At 40.7% G+C, this 20,907-nt stretch overlaps 1 protein-coding gene across 2 annotated transcripts; it reads right to left on the bottom strand.

Annotated features, from left to right (window-relative positions):
* Positions 1–4,137: 4,137 nt before the first annotated feature.
* Positions 4,138–20,070, bottom strand: GABRD (gamma-aminobutyric acid type A receptor subunit delta). Of its 2 annotated transcripts, none has more exons than XM_082776819.1 (9): positions 19,580–20,070; positions 11,460–11,572; positions 10,834–10,901; positions 10,375–10,595; positions 9,571–9,653; positions 7,694–7,831; positions 6,619–6,774; positions 5,814–6,025; positions 4,138–5,042 (listed from the first exon to the last, which is right to left on the bottom strand). In XM_082776819.1, the coding sequence occupies exons 1-9, from the start codon at positions 19,645–19,647 to the stop codon at positions 4,743–4,745; spliced, it is 1,359 nt and encodes a 452-aa protein (XP_082632945.1). In that variant the 5' UTR covers positions 19,648–20,070; the 3' UTR covers positions 4,138–4,742. The 2 variants fall into 2 exon arrangements, with proteins under 2 accessions (XP_082632945.1, XP_082632946.1); XM_082776820.1 differs by having other exon boundaries at positions 6,619–6,771.
* Between the last annotated feature and the right edge of the window lie 837 nt (positions 20,071–20,907).

Below are 20,907 nucleotides of genomic sequence, written 5' to 3'. Positions count from 1 at the left end.
AGTTACCCAGTGTGCAGTGCAAGACAAAGAAATGGGAAGAGATTGTGTGTTTGCTTGGGAATGTGCTGGTCAATTTATGAAATTACTACAGTGTTGAATCTCTTTTATGTAATAATATTTGGATAATATTATTAGTCAGTCCCACACATTGGTTGATCCTAGATCTAGAATGATCAAAAGAGTTCTGAGATAGCTCAGTGATTAGGGCTATTTGGATGGCTTGCTTTGGACCAGTGTTTTGCTGAGCAGTGAACTCTGTTAACAGCTGATTAGTTCTCTTGGTGCTATATTTTCTGACAGACGGGGCTTGACTGTCTTCTCAGATTTGTTTTTACTGTGTATAAGTTAGTAGAAGGAATAACCACAATGTAAAGCTGGTGTAAGGAGAGAACAGATCCCTGATGCATTATGTAATGATGAGCTTAGGTCTTCAAATTAATTTTGTTTAAGACACTAGCTATACAGGCAGAAAGACAGTGTCATGCATTTCAGCTACCAAATCCATCCACATAGATACATTCATTGCCAAATTTTTATTCAGTCTTCATCAAGAGGAATTAGCTATATATGTTTGTAACATATATTGGACATGGAATTATTATTACATCAAACAAGCTTTCAACCACAGCAAGTGTTTTGAGCTACTGTAATAAAGAGGGCATGAGGGGAGTTCCTTAAGATTTTTTTTAAAAGGAAATAAGCTTTGTTATCTATTCCACCATGCAGAGAAATACGCAGGGGCTGCTGTTTTCCTCCTAATGGGGAAGTGCTTTCTTAGGTTAATGACTCTGAGTATTTAAAATCAGCAATCGTATTAAGTGTTTGGTTGTACCGACAGTAGAAGCCTCATTGAGTTAAATTGGTTTTGCTACATTATCTGTTGGATTAGCAAACCTGAGAAGAACTGATGTGAGAGCTTTAACTTGGATAAAAAGGCTTGCCTTTTTGCCCAGAAACAGGACAGACATATCTGTATATTGACCTTTTAATGGTGCTGTCACTGCAAACATTGCTTTCCAACAAATCAAGCAATGTCTTCTTCATCTTGTGCTTTCTGATTCTTTTCAACCTCTTGAGGCAGCAACAGCTATTTGTTGTAACATAAATACAGGAGTCTGCATAAGTGCCCCCCAGAAAGCACTCATGAATACAGAATGGTGCTTTCTTCTCTGTTGTCAAGGCCAAATTAGAGTTTTATGAACCCTTGGGCACTGAAAAGGCAAAGCTTCATTATGGGATGAAATCTCTGAGGTTATTTTGATTTTCCTTATAATGCCTTTTATCTTTCGGTTCAATAGTTGGAACATCTATTTTGTCTGCTTATAGAAGCTACAATTTCCTTATAATCTACACTTTATTAACACTTCACATTTAGAATGATCCCATTAATATGTACCCCACTTTCTTTGTCACAGACACACCAGTCCATAGAGCAGTACTCTAGTGTGCTGAAAGGAACACAAATACTCTCAGGTACAGCACAGAAACAATTCCTTCTATGCACTGTTTTTTCCTCCTTGGCATTAGTACAACCTATGCAAAGCTTGGATAGCCTTCAGCAGATAGCAGATTTAATTTAAGTGTACTATAAAGTTAGAATTGATTAGGGTATTGGTTTTGGATGTTAACACTGCATTATGGTTTTTAAATAAAAACAAAACAAAAAAAGGTAAAACACTTCCAAAAGTACAGAAGCTTCAGGTTTGTGCAAAACTCCAATCATTACAGAATGCTCCTATACTGAAGTTCCTCCTTAGAAGAGTTTGTATGGCATCTGACTTTTATATCTCTGGGTTTGGAAACTCTTTTTAAAAAATGCCACTCTTCACAATGGAAGTGTTTTGTCTTGTGCTGCTCATGCAAGTACAGTAATGGGAGCTGAAACACCTGTTCTCCTCTCTGAGTCACCTCATTCCTGGAATGGACACAATTGCCATATGTGTGCTCACATTCTGGCTTCCTGAAATATTCTGAGTTGTGTATATATATATATATATATATATATATATATATATATATATATTAGGTGACAGCCTAGCATTCTAGCTTTGGTTTTGGGGTGGTTTTGTTGTTGTTGTTGCTGGTGGTGGTGGTGTTTTCTTTGAGGGAAGGATTGCTGCCACCTTTTACTTTGATCAGTCACAAGCGCACCTTGAAGATCTGCAATCAAACTGCAGAAAAATTCTTTGAATATATCTTTTGAAGAAGTCAGCAGGGCACGCAGCCTGTGACTGTCTCCCAGATGGAGAAGCAACTAATTTTGTCCAATAACCCCATGTGATTAACTCACTTGGTTTCAGGGTAAGGAGTGATGTCAGGTGCATGATTACAAACTATTACTGCTGAAATAATTAGATTAGACATTGCCTTTATAATATATGTGGCTGCCTTTTCACTAATTACTCTAAATAACCAGCCATTGTACACTAGAGGGACCGGGTCACTGTTTTTTCTCTGTTCTTCAATAACTTTAATCCCAAAATCATGGATTACTTTCTTATGATTTATGCTCCTTGGAAACTTGCTACAAGTATTTCCTCTGCTGGATTTAGTCAACAATTTCACTTGTAGCAGTAATTCCTGACCCCAAAAGGCAATGAATTAAGCTAATAGGTAGACAGACCAGCAGGATACAAAAAGGTCAGACTGCATTCACAGCAGTAGTTATCTACTGGTATTAAAAAAGGATTATTTCTGATTTATGCAAGTATAATAGACGAGTAAAGCACTATGACCTTTCTAAAACATGCTGTAGTGATATGGTTCAAAGTGCTGAGCAGAATGTTTCAGACATGCCCACTACATCGCCTTGCCTATGAAAGTGCACATTTAAGCTTCCTTTGCTTCAGAGACCAAACAAATAGGTCAGGTGTAAATTGAAACAGCTCAGTTCCAGTGGAAAGGAGGCATAGAAAGGGGAGGCAAGATAAGTCAAGGACTTGACCCAGGAACATGGAAAAAGCAACAGCTTAGTAAGGAGAAGCCATTATAAAGTCACACTTCTGCTGTTTGCATCCCACTCTACTTAATCATAAACCAGTAAGCGTGATTGAGAAGAGAACAGAAGGGGTTGCAGCTCCAGCTGTTGAACTTTCTTTGGAAGAAAGTGATCTTAACTAAGAATAAACTTAGAAAAAAAAAAATGGTGTGTTTCTGTAATTTAACATTTCAACACCCTGAACAGAAAAAATAAAAAAGAAGGATGATAAGCTGAGGGGAGAAGAGAACCCTGATTACCTTAATTCATTAAAGCTTTCTGGATAAGATGAAAATTGCGTGATACAACAAGTCAGTGGCAAGAGCTTGGAGCAGAATCCAGGTGGCTCAGACCAGGGCTAGGCTGGTAAGAACTTTGTGGAAGAATGATGGCTTGATGTCAGTTTGTGCCTCCCAGCACACAGTTGGCAGAAAGTTTTTCCATTACAGCAGAAACTAACGATCCTAACGGTGAACCTAAGCCTGACTTATGATGGGAGCATATTTTCTGTTACAGCTCAGTTCAGGATCATTAATTTTTTTTCAGAGCATTCTCTTTACTTCAGTGATGTTGAACAAATCTCGTTTTAAGTTATTAATCTGTGTTAAAATGCTCTTTCAGTTCTGGTCATGTGAAATCAGACCATGTGTCACAAATATATGTAAGGCAGGAGGAATGCGTGCAGTGCACTGTGATTAAATGCTTGTTTCCTCCTCAGTGCAATTGCAACTACCACTCAGCAACCACTGCATTCAAGATACCCATCTTCAAAGCCCAGCACAGCTCTTCTCATATCTACATCTTTTGTCTTGTTTAATCTTGCACCTTCCCATGCTCCCTTCTTTCAGTCACTGCCTTAGTCAGATGCAAAAAGGAGATTTTCAGAGGCACAGATGGCAAACTGTCCCTGGAAACTAACAGCAAATTCTCAAGTCCTTCCCGAAATCAGAGTCTGAGTTCTTTTGTTACCAAGCACCTTTGAAATTTTTCGCAATCCAACATAGAAAGCTTGCGTTTCTAAGCCACTTTTGTCTACTTTGGGGCATATTAAAGCAATAAACATTACTTTGCTTAAGTGTTTAAACTTTCATTAGTGTAGATCTGAAATGTAATGCAATCATTATCAACAATTGTGTAGAATTCCGTGTAGTATATTTTATTTCATGCTGTGACTAAGAGCATTTAAATGTTTTCAATACTTGTATCCAAGACAAATAATAATTCAAGAAGAATCCTCCACTCACCTCTATTCCCTTTTTACTTTGATCATGAGATTTTTATGATTAAAATCTCCAACTTTACCACTAGTGTTAAACCTGGCCCATCTCCCAGAAAGCAAGATGCAGAAAATCACTTGTGAGGAAGTGAGGAATTAGCTGTTCCATTAAGAAAAAGGAAATGCTCTGAGTGTGAAAAGCTAAACCTTCATTACTTACCAACTCTTCAGGTGGAGGAAAATCATGGTAATTTAAGATTTAAACATTTGCTGCAAATATATACATATTAAAAACTGTCTCATGGCAAGTGAGGAAACAAAAGGAGCTGGGACTATTTGGCAGAGTACTGTTATTAATGTATCAAATCAGATCCGTAACAAATTGTTCCTCTTGCTGCTTTTAGTAGGAATTGATTGTAGGAGTTTCTTGACTAGAAGTGTCTCAAGCTCATCAGAAAATATTTTGAGAAGAGATGGAACAGTACAGTTTCAGCAAGGACTTTTCAGTGTGTAGGTATTGTTCAATTTGTAGCTCTTCATATAGTTTTTTTACATTGTGTAGGCAACCCAGTATATAACATTGACTGCTGCAAAGGCTGCTGGAAACACTGCTCTGGCATATATGTCAATGGTATCAGCATCAATGGGCTTAAAGAGGGACTTCAGACCACTCTTTCTATCCAGTTTCATTTCTGGCCGCAGTTTTGTCTCTCCAGTTTCTATTTCTATTGTGCCGTATGATCCAGGCAAACTTCTGGGAATGCGGTGGTGCCTGTTGGAAATGGCCAGTTCCTGGTGCACACCAGCTATGGAAAGGGAAAACAGAACGATGGCATTCTTCACATTTACCTGCAAAGGAAAGAGGAGAACCTGTAACAGTAATTTATAAGGCAAAGGTATTTTGGCCAAGCTAGACATCGCTGAGACAGCACGTTGAGGCACTCCTGACTGCATATTGACTGTCTTCGAGATGAAAGTTATATCACTGTGTGGCCAAAGCTAGCAGGCAGTTTACAGGCTCTTGTCAAAGCCAAGAGAATGTGGAAGTGGGACAGAAAATGAATGCTGATCAGTCATATCTGCTACAGTTTCCTAAAACGAAGTAATAATAAGAAGACTACAAGCCTACTTTTCTGTTTTTGCAATGGCTGTAGAAGACCTAAAAGAGCCTTAGCAGAAGAAACTACGAAATAATGTTTTGATAAAAGGCTTTTCTTCCCCATCTTGTATAATAATGTCATATTGATATTGCCCAACCCTAAAGGAGTAACTCTAGGTTACCTTAACTTACACCGAGGACTGGACAAATATCAAATGCTCTAAATATATTCTCCAAGTATAAGATGTAAAAATCTGGCTCAAGAAATACTTTGCATCTCCTCTTACTCATTCTCTCTTATTCTCCATTTTCTATCTGAAATACAGCAACAAATCATGTAAGAATATGTTGCATTTAGTGTAATGCTAACCATGCTGCATGGGAAAATTAACAGCTGCTTTTAGCTGCTTGTTATATTAACGTGACAGAAGTGTTAAGTAAGAAATCTTCCAAAGAAGACAAAAGTTGTAATGCAGAGCCATTGCTTTTGCAAATCTTTTCACAGTATTTAACTTACTGACCTCTCCACTCTGCCTTCTTGCCTTGAGCTTGTTCTTTTGCTTTTTCATGTAGTCAGCATTGAAATGTGCAAATGCGTATTCTACAAGTGCAGCGAAGACAAACACGTAGCATATCCAGAAGTAAACATCAAGTGCCTTGATGGCAGATGCTCGTGGAAGTGAAGACCGGGCACTGACCATCAGTGTAGTCATAGTAAGAACAGTAGTTATACCTGCAGTGAGGTGTGAGAAAGTTCCTTTAGTATACCTGACTAAGCATATTTACTCATCTGAAACTGAGGAATACTTTTCACAGTAGGAGACCCTTAACGGTATGGTTTCTGATTTTCCAAACGGGATTTAAAGAGCTTGTAAAGACTGTGGATTTCTATGACTAACACAGCTTTGAACATCTTATCCTTGGTTTTGCTCTAGTTCTGGACAAACAAAGCCAGAAGATTTAACTTGTCTCAAAAACATTTGGATCTGGACTTGCAACCCTTACTCAGACAAACGGATTAACAAGCTCTAGGAACACTTCTGTCACGGTTCCAGTTCCTTCAAATCAATTATTTCATACAACTGCCTTATACTCACTACTGCTTTTAACCACCTTTAGATGTTCTTTATTGAGGCAGCTGCTCTGATAGCATGACAGAAATCAAAGCACGAAAGAAATATTTTAAAGGACACTCCCTTCTGCAAATTTTAACACAGCATTCATAAATGTACATTCATAGAAAATGAGTTCTATTAGAAAGCATAATTGTATAATTACAATTTCAGCATAACCTTCCCTGTTAATTCCCCAAACTATCTGCTTTACCTAATGACACTCTGGCAGGCACCGCTGACTGGCTGATCCAGAAGGATACCCATGACATGGCCACTAGTAAGATAGAAGGAACATAAGACTGAATGATGTAAACTCCTCGATTTCGCCGAAGGTGGAAGTGGAGACTGAGCCTGGGAAACTGACCTGCTGATAAAAAGAGCAGACAAAGAAAGATTTTGACTGTGTAAATTGCAGTTAAACTGGTATTTAAAATAACATTTCCTATAATGATGCAGAGTGACATTCTTAAACAAAATTATTTTGGCTAGGGATCACAAAAAGCTTCTATGCATCTTTTTCAATTAGTCCTCATAAACCCGGCACGAGGTAGTGCGGTTCTCATCAGCACAGTTAGCTAAGAATAGGTCAAATGATTTGTCTCAGGTCATATCAATGCCAGATCTGAAAATAAAATCATGAGTCTTCTCGAATAACAGTATTGCTTCAAAATGTGTACTGTCTTATCATCTGCTGTAGAAAGTCCTCCAGATCCTAAATTTAGATTTTTTAAAAGGCCAAGTTAATTTCAAACTCAAAAAAGAGCTTAGAGGAGATGTGCAGCATAAATGAGGATCTGAATACATGAAAGAGGATGAAAAATCAGCAGGAAAGAAATGACTCCAGTCTTTTACAAACATTGCAATAAAGCCAGTGATATGCATACACACCACTGACTTCTACTGGATAGAATTAGAATGATCTGACTGTACGTCATAAGCCTCATAACATCAGGCCTAATGGAAATTTTTCTTTATCCGAAGTTGCAAATTAGGTCAGGAAAATGTGAGCTATACCTCAAGTGTTTTTTGTCAAGTGCTGTCTGGCTATTCCATGCAGTATTTTATCAAGCACGTAGAGCTAAAGGACATAATATGCTACAGTGGCTACCTGAAAGTACAAGGTTAGAGTTTTTTACAAGTATGAGCTAAAAAAAAAATATCAGGAACCTGAAAGATTATTTAAATTAGTTACTGAAGAGGAAGGATTTTCTATTATACATATAGGAGGCTTCCCCATGCAGGAAAAGATCTGCTACTGTCCCTGAATCGAAGACTGATCCTGTTACCAGATTTGAAGTTCATCATTTCTGTTGTGAACTGGTAATTGGTGATTGTGAATTGAGCAAGCTGCAGCTTATCCAGCCCATGGATTTCATCTTGGTTTTCTGACCAGTGGTAGACAATGTCCTCTGAAGAATAGCCATCTGCCAAAAGAAAGCTGAATAAATACAAAGCTTGGGGAAGAAATTAAGAACCTGGGAGGCTCATTGTGGAAGTCTTGTAGTTCCTTTGCTACACTGATTTTCATTGGTCCCAATACAAACATACTGTGATTCAGTCTACATAATTCACTATCCTGGCAAAACCAGTGTTTCCAGGATCCCATCAAGAGTAGCTTTCCTACAGGGAGAATAATCCAAGTTGATTCACACTGACTAACACTATGTGGTATGGCACAGTGCACTTCAGTGTCATGAGAAATATTCCAACTCTCTCAAAAAGTTTCTTTGTGTACAAGATGCAAGATTCTTGCAAGTTTGGTAAGAAATGGTGTGTTGAGAACAGAAAATCAAATTAGTGCATCCAGTAAGAGAAAAGATTATAACACAGACCCATGTCCATTCTGAGATGCAGAAGCTAGGTTGACAATCACCATGTATATTGACCTATAATTGTTGCAGTTTGGCATGGGTGGCAGCTGGCAAATAACTGCTAGGGAGAGGTGCAGGGTACCAGGGACATGAGAGAAGGGTGGGATATGCAAGAGTGGATTTATATAACATGTAAATCCATGGGAAATCAGTCTCTGCTAGGTGTGATTTTTGTTAATGCACAACTTGCTACTAAACCATTCATTGGTTTAAAGAGGCTTTATTTCAACTTTTATTGTTGCACTGAAATCAAAATCCTCAAATTCAATTAAAAAATTCAACCACCATCAAAATTCCCTGCAGAACTTGCTGGGAGAGAGAATTGATCACTGCTTCACTGTCTGCTGCCTCTGCATTTGGTGATTACATAAGTGAAACTGTAGATTGCTATTTTTGACAGGATAAAATGGTATTGTGGTTAATCACCTAGCAAACAAAGTCCTTGTTAAAAAAGAAGAAAAACTTGCATCAAAGGCTCATGCTTCTGGTCAGAAATTGCTGTTCACAAATCTCTGGAACTTCCAGGACCTCTGAGCCCGGACCCAGAGGACTCCCAGTCTTGCAGACTCCTTCTAATATAAAAATCACAAAAAGCCAAATTCATTGCTAGTAATTGAGTGTCCCCTGCTTCTGTCAGTGAACTTCATTCAAAAGTATTAATGCTCATGGGAATGCCAATCATACATAAAATACAGTTTGGACAAAATATAAATTAATTCTTCACTCACCTTTCTGAGTATAAATAAATTTAAGCCAATCTCTGCAGTATACTGACTGATTTTGGTGTAACATGCAAGAATGCCTAGGCAAACTAAATGGCTATGCAAGAGTTAGTCACAATCTCATTCATTAAAAACAGAATTCTTTCTTTTTCCTATTTTCTCACAAAGGAAAAATAGCACACCAAATTTTGCCTGTGGGCTTCTTTACTTCTACTCACTGGATTTGGTGGAAACCTCAGTAATGCTACTAAAAAGACTGTCACAGTTCCTCTAGGTTTTACAAGCACTAAGTTCCAGACATCTGTCATCAGCAGGACTGTAGGTTGTTCATCTTCGCTGGATTAAATCCTACACTTTTGAATTGGAACAGAGCTGAACCATCATTGAAACGTCCACAATCTAATGCCCAACAGAGAATGAAGGCATTCATGTTTGTACCCTTTATTTGTAAATCCTAAGCACCCCTTACATTTCAGTGACTAAAGCAGAATCACTCCAGCGAGCGAAGTACCATATATGCAAGCTTTAAGCAACATGTAGGTTATACAAAACACTGTATTCAGCCCTTACAGCTCTCCAAATCCAACATGCATTCTTGCTCATCCATTGGGTACTTGGAAAGGTCCATGTCGCAGGCCACCGTTGAGGTAATCCTGTCCCAAGCAAAATGAACAGCAGTTAGCTGCGTGCAGATAGAGCTGTCGACTTCATTTTTTTCTCAGAACCCAAAGTCTAAATGGAAAACTGAAAACCTTAATAATACTAATACAACACACTCTTTCCAAAATTCTTAGGGCTATTGTCTTTGCTAAGAATGTGGGAAACCCAAAGATTGGGAGGGGACAAGGAGCTGAAAAGTCAAGTGACTTGTCTAATGTCAGAGTCAAGTCTGCGTGCTGATAAATGGACTTTTCTGAGCCAAGTTTGGTCCCTTCCACTGTCTCTAAGATCATAACCAGTATCATAAGGATGGCTCTGGACCTTCTGCTTTTTCTGTTCATAAGATGCAGAAGCTGAACCTAAATCAGACTCATGGTTCCCATGGAAAACACCAAGAAAGTGGAGAGCAGAATCTTTGCACTCAGCATCTCCCTACGTGGTGCCCAAATAGTTATGAGAAGCTTCTTTTTCATTTTGAAAAGTAATTAGTGGTTACTCAGTGGAAAATCTGGTAGTGTTGCTGAGGATACATTTTGGGCAGTGTAATCCTTGTAAAGCAAAGGGATCTTTCAATAGTAGTGAGCAACCAACTTGGTTTTGCTTTGAATTAGTAGTTATTTTATGAAATTATTGTGGGAAAAATGAAAGAGTACTTTGAAGTCTGTTCAAAAAGTTAATACATGACCAATTACACTTGCACCCTCTCTTGCTCACCTTATGCTGTATAAAATGACCCCATCTGGCTGGAGCCTGATAAGTTTGTTTTCCACAGTCACATCATGGAACCAAGCAGACTTGGCATTGACTATGAAAGTGTCTGGCAGCCAGAGCTTGTCCACAAACCGGCTGTCTAAGCCCAGAGTTTCATTGGTGTGGTTGTAAGACAGACGCTCATCTCGCCAGCTCTGGTGCAGAAATACTGTCATGGTATATTCCTACGCAAAGAGAAATCCCAATTAACAAGTAATGCTAAACAAACACAATGATGCCTTGGGAGGTGGTCAAAAATCATTGGATTGGTTTAGAAATGTCCTAGCTGTTTCCTGTGCACATTTTATACTCAGCCCATTTTAATTTAAACAATCAATTACCTCTCTCTTTAGTTAGCCACCTTCACTTTCTGCCATTGCAGTACTTATGGTCACAACTTGGTGAGTTTAACTCATAACGTACCATGTTCACCTCTGAGATGTGGTCGATGCTGGCTACTTCAATTGCAAGAGCAACGTTAACAGGAGGACCTAAGAAAAAACATTTGAATAGCATGATGTACATCATCAGAGCAAGTTAAGTATGTAGATGACCAAGGACTGTTAATTCTTTCATACGGAGTGAATTCGTCAAAGTGTTTTCCATGGAAAATTGCACTTTCCAAATGAAATCCGCATTAAAGCAAGAGACTCCCATCTTCTGCAGACTGCATCCTCAGTTTTCAACAGAACACCTCCCTTCAGTGATAAGGGAAATGAAATACAAGCACAACTACTGAAACTTGTGGAATCTCTTCTGGAAACCACGTCCTCTGGCTTAATGACTTCAAGCAATTGCAGAAATTACTGTCACGATACAATCCAAAATGACTTCAACTTAGTTATCAGGCATCTAAGAACTATATTAGCGAGAAGACTGCATTGCTAATTGTGTTGTACAGCAGAATGGGCAAATTGCTGATTGTTACTTTTTCCAGTATCCAAGTATAAGATAACTACAAATTTTTAATCATGTAGAAAATGAAGTTCTGATAAACATTAGAGGGTAGAAGAATTGCAAGAAATAAAAGACAATTCTCAGTGTCTCACCTCCAATCCCAGGCCTGAAATTCCGTGCATAACCTTTCATCAAATCATCTAGGTTGGGTAACCAGGATATTTCGATGTTGGAGCCTATGTAATCTCCAATGTCAGTCATAGCTCTAGGTAAAGAGAGTAAATATATTTTAAAACTTGCCTGTGTTTACAGACATAAAAATAACAGAAGACAACACCTCTTTTACTCCAGAGATCACCGACAGTGTAATCAGCTAAGCATGACTGGCAGTTGAGTGGAACAATACTGTATATAGATGGGAAGACTGTTTCAGATATTTCTGTTTATATCAAAACATATTTCAGGCAAGAACACCGCCTCTTTCTGAGATAAAAGCACGTACTTTTTTTTTTTTTTCTTAAAAAAAATAAAGTTTTAGAAATGTAAAGAAAGCATAAGGAAAAGCAGGATACTTTGCATACTGCCTGAAATGCATGTGTGGATGCTGAAATGCAGCTACCTGGTAGCAGGACACAGCAGCTGTGACAGCTCCTAGCACCACTATGGAACAGTCGAGAACAAGAAGGGACGTGTGTCTTCAAATGTGATGTGCACAGTCTGCAGCAGTGAGCTGTCTGTCAAACCAACACATCTCTGTCCCACTCCACCTTCCCCCAGGGGCCCCAGAGCTCTGGGCACAGAGGGACGGTTCCATCATTCTGGGAGGCCCCCAGCTTCTGCTGTTCTCCCCTTGCCAGCATCAGGCAGCACAGGTGTTTGGCCTTATGTCCTCAGGTCAGGAATGTGGGATGCTGCAATGGACATGTCCTTCTGCAGTCACTCTTGGGACACAAGTGGTCCACCAGCAGTCAGTGGGCTTTCCTGGGGAGGTGATGTGCTGCTGCCACATCTGTGCAACATGCCACAGGCCCCCTCCCAGAAACAAGGCTCCTTCTCTTGGGTACAAGGAATACACTTCTTTCTGACCCAGTGACACTCACTGAAGATATTAGCATGTTTTTTTGTTGCCTTTCCAGCACCTGGCACATACCAGCCCCTCAACCCCCTGGTAGAAGGAGCTATTCCGTAATCTCTTAGAAGCAAAGGCAAACTCAAATTGTCTTCATTAACTGTTTAAACTGAGCTAGCAGACTTCCTTTGGAGCAGATCTGTGCCTGCTCACATAAATCCCTCTTGCCAGCACTGTGATTGACATGACAGGAATAGATAAGGGAAGGACTGTGACAATGTCTACCACAACTATTTACAAAGAGGAATATTGCTAGTGGTTTGAAAGAGGCACGGATCTGAATGCAAGTACTACAGTGGAGCTGTATGAGCACTGTTTTAGCAGTTTTTTCCACTGAGGCCAGCAATAAATGTGGCATTTGAGAGATATATGTCACTAGTAACAGAAGAGAAGCTTGTTAAACACTGACGGAAGACTGCAGAGTAATATACCATAAATATATTCTGCCTTGGTACTTACATAACTTTCTTATAGTGTTCATGTGACATTGACCCACATAAAGCACGTGTTTTTTCTCTCCAAAATATGCCAGTCCGGGCATTCGGCTTAGCCCCTGCAGTCACTGCTAGCACGGTAACAGAGTATCCTACAATAACCAACTCTTCTCACAGGGAACTGAAAGAAAAGTCTTTGATCACCCTGGTGATGAAATTCTTGCCCCATGTGTATGGAATCAATTATAAAAGGGAGGAGTTGTGGGATAACAATGTATAAATGTAAGTCCTGAGCAGCTGAGACACTTAAAATTTGCATTAACAAAGTTGTTAATGCCTAAGTGACTTTAAATATAGGGACATGGCTCATGAGTGAAACTTCGTTAGCTCACTGCAAGATGTTGAAATTGGGGATATATATTAAACACATTTGTAACACTGCCTTGCCATAAGCAGATTGCTGTTTGTTCACCTAAAATGACAGTCCCAGACATTTCTCACTTCTCCTTGTCTCTTCTGAGTACGGATCTTGGGAGACTCAGCCATATTCTCAACTATATACATTGGAATAACATAATTGATTTAAAGAAAAGCTTTGAATATTTATAATAGGTGTCGATAAAGAATTTTCCTTCTTCATTGCATCCCACCAACTGTATCAAACACGTCTATCAGACTGCCATTTCCTATGCTCTGATCTTCCACATGTCAGTTGTAACTTAAAGAAAATCACTGTTTCATAATCCGTGACAAGGGCTAAGGTATGGCTTTCTTCTGCAAGACCCTCAACCGCTGCAGTTCAGAAATCCTTTAATTTATTTCCTTTTACATCCACCATCCTATTTCTGGAAATACTAAGGCTGTCAGTTAATGCAGAAAACAAAGAATTATTTAAATTAAGACCTTGGCAAATTAGAGAATGAGACCATCTTTAAAGTATTTTGTTTAGAAATGTACTCATTTATAAGATGTAAGTCTCAGCCATAGATTTAGTGGTATTACTAATCAGTAAAATATATAAACCTCTTTTATAGGCAGATACACCTGAATGAATATACACTATCTATCTGCCAAAAATCTATTTGTCTTTTCAGTTGAAGACGGTGCTTTTTGATGTATCTTTCTAAAACTGCAGCCAAGTTCCTCAGAGTGTTTTTAAAACGACACTTAAGTCAAAAGGTGGCTGCAGTACGGTGAGCTGTGAGGGTGGCAGAATGTAACTTATGCTTCCTCCATACACAGTGGCAGTGCTAGATACAAGTTGTAAAATTAGAATGCCATGAGTAATCAAGCTGACAAAAATAATAGAAAAAAAATCTGCTTCTCCCCTTCCACATTAGGTATCTCTACATGCATGCATCAAGAAATCATTCCCAGATAAACGATTTACAATCAGTCACTTGCTGTAAGAGAAATAATGCCATAAGAACTGCCTCAAACCTCATCTTTTTTTGTTTGAAAGTGCATTTACAGTGTGCAGCAATTATCCTGTGCCAGTAGTCTATTGTAATGGCATTATGGAGAGCCACAGAGCTGAAAGCGAGTTCAGATGACAGAGCTGGGTTAAAAACTGTGGGCTAGAGCTTGCCATGTGTTTTAAGCAGATTACAATCTAGAGGGAGTTTTACTTAAATATCCATGACACAATTAAAAGAATCTTGTTTCTATTATTAATAAAGCCTTAGGGTCAGATCATCAGTGTAACAAATCTACTGAAGTTAATAGTGCTATATGCACTTAATACCAGTGGGGGTTGTTAAAAGTATTACAGCTGAAATAATTTTATGGCTAGATTAAACATTGTTTATGTTTATACTGCTGGTTCATTTTTAAATTTCTACAAATGGGCAGCAAAATTCCTCAGTTACTGCTGTTCTCACACACTGGCATGGTGTTGGCTGAATAGCTTCTAAATACTCAAAGAGAAGCTGGGAACCACAATCACCTACAGTTGCATTTACAGACAGCTATCAGTGAGTTAACAAAAGCTTTTGCTAACATTAGGCTTTTCCAGGAAGATGAATACGGGACTAGAGCACAGCAACAGACACAGGAGGGATGGATCCGGGGCTGTATGCTTGGGTGTGTGATTCAGACTGGTGGAAATGCGTCCAAGTCCTGCTTGTGTCAGCCTGAAGTGCGCTCCTCATGTCTAAAGTTATCCCGGGTCCTCTAGCATCATAGAAATTTCCCATTCCCCTCTTTTTTTCCCTCAAGAATATTGAAGGGGAAGAAAAAGACCAAATTCAAAAATATTCTACATATAATCTGTTTTTGGTTCTTGTTTTTTGTTTTTTTAATCTGGTCAGAAAGGGTGACTTGGAAAGCAGGCCTTCAGCTTCACGGCACTTTACAGACCAGTCTGGGGTAACTCCACTGAGCTAACGCTCTGTACATCACACCCAGTGCTTTCAAGTTACATGAAGGATGGTGGAAGAATGTCATTAATCCTTGATAAGCAGTAGGGATTATAATGGCCTAAAATACTGTTCATGTGTTTTACCTGAAAAAGCAAGACCAGCATATAAAATACTCATTGGAAGGGATTAACTTTTTGTAATGTAAGCAGTAAAGATTAAAAGAAAGGAAACTATTAGTGGAATTAGCAAGTTTGCTTCCTGATGTAGGCTGCTCTAGAGCTTGTTTTAGTAAGAAAAGGAATTTCTAAAATTAAGCTATTGATTTGTTAAGTTCAAGGGGTGTAACAGCTCATCAAAAGCTAACCTTTACTTTGCACCAGGCCAGAGCGGGGTGCCTAGGTGACCTAACCACAGTATATGCTGTTCACTAATATCTCTCTGGAAATCATTCCCAAATCTGAAGCTGAGAAGGATGTTTTTTTATCTACATTCTCACTCTGCACCCATCTCATTTCAAGCAGATATTTCAGAGAATGTATTTTCATCCATCCACATGTGGAGTTTCAGCATTTTGAGAACTTCAACAGAGCTGGTTGTTAACAGTAGAAAACTAATTTCTGCTGTTCAAACTCTGAAAAAAAAATAATTTTCTTGCATAGTAGACAAAGTAAAGAGGAAGCCGCCACTGATAATCCTGGGAAGGCTGTAAAGTTCTTCTTTGCCTAACAGAACTGTCCTTGACACAGGTTAGGAAAGCAACTCTAAGCAATGGATAGTGAACGACAGAGCAATGAAATCCATCTCCTTTAGAGCTCAGTATTGTCAGTTCTAGAATCAAAAGTAGGTATATCCTAGAATCATTTCTATTCAAGCTGACACCTTTCTCCCAGCTGCTGTGGCACCAAGGCATTCTGCTCATCTGGAATGCTCTGGAGGAGAAGCATCGATCAACTCGGACAGCACGTCTCAAAGAGGCTTGTCATGCAAGCGAGATGTTAGCCTGTCTTCACTGTCTTCAAGAACACTGCTTGAAAATGGTTGCTGGATATTTATCAACATTACTGGAAAAAATCTGCTAAGTCTTTAAATTAAACCAATGAAAGAGGCAACCTATATATTCTGTGTGCACTACAGCAGCTGAGTAAGATACAACATTAGCAATATTATTTTTGCACAGCAGTGCCAAAAGCTCTAACAGCAGTGCCAACAGCTCAACAGCATCTCTGAGTTAGTGGCCAATGAGATACCGATTTTAGGTCACACTTGTAGGGAGAGTGTGCTAACCTTTTGACAAATTTATACTGCAGCATGATGTGGAAAGCGACTTTTTGCATCTCTGTTGCTTCTTTAAATCTGCTAGCTTGGCTGATTCTGTTTGGGGAGGTGACATAGATGTTGTATGAATCTTTTAACCTGGAAGATGGAAATGCCAGTTCGACTGATGCTAAGGACTGGGATGGAGTACGATTCCTCTCCTTTGAGATAATCTCTTTTTGGGGGCAAAAGTCCCAGATGTCACTGCCACTCAAGAAAACCTTTTCTTGAGAAAAACACAAGGAATATCCAGCAAGGTCAGTGAACAATCTGGCCTCTGTCAAGCTCCAGGATTATCCAGGGTAGCGTGTGTGTCCTTCCCATCTGCCATTCCAGACTCCTAAGTGAAGCTCACTGTAAATATGCTCTGTATTTTGAAATGTAATTGAAAAAGCATTAGGCTAAATTCATGGCAACCTTTTGAACATTAAAGCCCCATCAAAGCACTAAAATTCGGTGAGTTTTAAGCTACAGAAAATAGACCACTCTTTGCATATATTCACGTGTTAAAGCTCCTCCATTTCCATGACTAGAAGTAAAAGACTGAGGGAGACACAGTACAGGACAATTTTATGCGAATGTATAAAAGCCATTTAATATAGTACAGTCTTAAATAGAAATGATACACCTGTTTTTAATTAAAAAATCATTCTTCTGACATTTTTGTTATTGTGACACCCACAGCATATCAAACTGATAAAATGGTCTTTGCCCCAAAGAGCTCTCAATCATATAACTGCCAAATTTCTTGCCACTAATCACTGACAAAAGCAGACCAAAAAGTACTACTTTTATAGAACTGTTTACGTGAAAACAATATTGGCATAAGTAGACTGTGCTGACTTAGGTTGAATTTGGCTCATTCACTTCAGTCAAACAGCACAGGACAGAGAAATTGCATCAAGTACAGCTCTTTTAAGCACCCTCAAAGGGTACTCAAAAATGCCATGAGGAAGCAGGCTGCATGTGTTCCTCACTTCTCTCCTCTGCCAGACCTTAGTGTTATTTTAATAGGTAGCTTACCCTTTGGAACATCTTATGTCATACTACTGAGTTCAGAATTCTCTGAAATATTCCTCTTTTTTGATACGTTTTTGCTTACAGCTGTCAATATACAGGCTGTAGAACTCATGGTCAGAGAATTTTGTGGTTTTGGATTGCCTCTGTCATCATAACTATGAATGACGTTACATTTAGAAAGCAAAATCAGAGCAATACCAATGTAGCTATTGGTAGTTTTGCACATTATTCTAAAACCACAGTATTTTACTAATACTGCTCTTTGTAAAAGCACCTCTGACCAAAAATGTCATCTTATAGGACTCCAAGAAAGAAAAATAAGAGTTAATGTGCTTCTTGGGCTCTTAGAAGGGGAATTATTTCATAGGTCAAGAGTCATCTGTGTATGAGCAATTTTACTGATGCAAGGGCAAAGTTTTGTTTTAATTCCATATAATTAACTCATCAAAAGTACACATGCAAGCAAGCTGACTCAATTTTTACAGGATTAAACAATATTCTCCCATAGCCTTGCTAAATCCTGAATCTTCAGAAAGCTGTGTTGTACTAACCAGTGCAGCTTGCTTTGAGCACTGCATGTCTTACACTTTCGCATATTTGAAAAACTACTAAGAACCAGGCAGTTTGAATTTCACAAGATAGAATTTGCCTTTCCTTGCTTTCTGCCATGAGTATATATATTTCTAACAAACAACTCGTCACTATTGTGCAACTGGAGGAAGAAAGTCAAGTAACTAAGCAATTAATCCAGTGACAATTTACCTAAAAAATTGCAGGTTGCACATATCCTGGCAGTTTCTGTGCCTAGAAACAGAAGCTGAGAAGACTGATTGTTCCATAACACTCTTTTTAAAATTATGTTTTACTCCAACACTACTTTTTAACCAAAATAGTGAGTGCTAGCCCAAGTGCAGTTAGAGAAACAGGACCACTGAAATTAGGGGCAAGATATTTATGCCCTTTGGTTATAAGCAGTATCTTCTTCTCTGCCTTTAGAGTTCTGCCTTTAGATTGTTTCAGAGCATGAAGGTGGCAGGATCTAGCCCTGGTTAACAAATTCAAGGTCACAGGATAAGTCATTGTGCCAGTCCTGGATAAGAGCAGTTGACTTGACACTTCCTCTAATGCAAGATCTTTTTTCTTCCCAGTGAAAAAAAGAGCTCACGAATTAATTCCAAAGACTGCGACCGCAGTGTTGTGTCTTCCTACAGTAATCGCTTTGCCTCTTCTACTCCTCTGAAGTTATTAGCAATGTCTATAAAGCAGAAGTAGGAAGACCCCTTTAACATCACAGCCACCTCTGCTCTGGATGATGTGGGCATGTTTTTCCATGCAGCAAGTCCTTTTTTACTCCCCCTTCTGTTTTCATTGCATAATCATGGCAAGCTTTCTCCACATCCAGCCTCCAGATCTGTACAGAATATATAGAGAACATAGCTGGTTGCCTAGCTAACACCTCCTGAATAAATGCGACTGAGGATCACAAACATTTATCTTTGAATTTGATTATAGAAAGAAATGGCTGGTGCTCTTCAAACTTCCTGTAAGATCTTTGCCAGGCCCATCCTCTCATCCCAGGTCCAGGAGCCATCCCGAGCCCATCACCAAGGGGATGTCAGTGTGGGGTATTGCCAGAGGGATGTCGGTTTGGGCTTTGTCGCTGGGGCAGTGCCCTGCTCCTGCTGGGCTCTGCGGGCTCAAGCGGGCACCCTCCGGGGCTGCTCCGGGCTGCGTGGAGCCACCGCACCCAGCGATCGCCCCCCGCTTCGGGTGGGTGCCTCAGGAGAAGTCCTCCAGCGGCGTCCCGCTGAGAACACCCCTTCCGTTCCCTCCGCTTGGTAGAGGAGCATCCTCACGCGGGGGAAGCAGGGGTCCCTTACCCGGGAGGACCACGGGTCCCCAGCCGGCAGGAGCCGGGGACACGGCACCGGAGCCCGCGGTGCCCTCTCCCCGCCGAGCGCGCTCCCCCTCGGGGCAGCCCTCGCCGCTAAGCCCGCGGAGCGGCTCTGCCTTACCTGATGCACCTGTGCTGCTGGGTGCACAGCAGGACCAAAGCGGGGAAAAGCCAGGTGAGAAATTCCATCTTAGCGCCGGTCGTTAGGCAGCGGAGCACGGCACCCAGCTCCCCCGGCTGTCCGTCGGCACCCCGCGGCTCTCCCGGCGGCTCGGCAGCCCGGGCAGCGCTGCCATCCTCCCTTAAGTTGCTGCCGGCTCCGTCCCGCCGGGGACAGCGAGGATCTCCTCGCAGCCTGCTGCCCCAAAACGGCCCCCGAGCTCCCCGGGCTGGTCCCGAGGCGAAGTGGCCCCCCTGGGGCGTCCTGCGCGGCCGGGCGGGCGGCAGGAAAATGGAGGGAGGGCGGCAGCGCGGCCCCGCCACCTCAGCCACCTCAGCTCGCAGCCACCTCAGCTCGCAGCCACCTCAGGCGGCGGGCAGGGGGCTTGGCGCCGCCTTTTACCCCCTCACACGCGCCCCAACGCCGCCCCCGGGGGGCTCGGAGGGGCTCCCCGCTTCCTCCGAGCTCGCAAAGTTGTGCCCGGCCGTCTGCCGTCGCTGAGGGGCCCGAGGCAGGCAGCGGGAGCGGGCTCAGGGAAGTTGGGCGCCGGGGCAGGCTGGCTTTTCTCCTCCGTGTCCGCGCCTTCCTCTTCTCTCCTCCTCCTCCTCCTCCTCTGCCTTTTGCTGCCGCTCAATCCACAACGGCAATTTTAGAAGCAGCCCACGAAGGGAGCGCCGCGGAGGAGACATTTTAAAGAAATTGTAAAGGAAAAGTGGATGTGCAGATACTTAAAGGATATGCCTGGGGTAAAGTCCTTTATCTTTTCCTGTGCTCGATTTGATCCTTACTAATTAGTACCAATATTTTAAATGGCAACAAAGGGCTGATGGATGAGGGGAGTAAGAGAGTGCATTCAGGAGAATAAATGTACAGATTGAATGAAGGAGATTAAATGTACAGATCTGAACACAGGCTGTGTGCAGATGTAGTCAGTACATGAACAAAAGTACATACACACATACAGAAGTATACGTCATAAATGTCTAAGACTGAAGTGGGCTTTCATTTTCTTTCTGATCTCTTCCTTTCTCTGCACATTCCAGTGGTCGTGCCTGCACCTAGTGCGTGCTAAGGAGGAAAAGACCTGAATTTAGTCATTGGGTTGTTAGATGAAAACTGGTGGTGGTGGAGGAGGGAAACCACAAGATCTTTAATGGATTTTACAGGATGATACAGAGAACAGAATGATTTTGCCTCTATAATAGAGCAGATTTACGCCTTTCAGGATATTTCCAGTTGACATTTTTCCAACTCAAGGATGGCTTTCCAATGAGCTTGTACCTACTCTG

The sequence above is a fragment of the Aythya marila genome, assembly GCF_965140915.1.
Source record: "Aythya marila genome assembly, chromosome: 21".
Taxonomy (NCBI): domain Eukaryota; kingdom Metazoa; phylum Chordata; class Aves; order Anseriformes; family Anatidae; genus Aythya; species Aythya marila.
The sequence above is the reverse complement of the archived record's forward strand: the minus strand, read 5'-3'. Positions and strand labels throughout refer to the sequence as shown.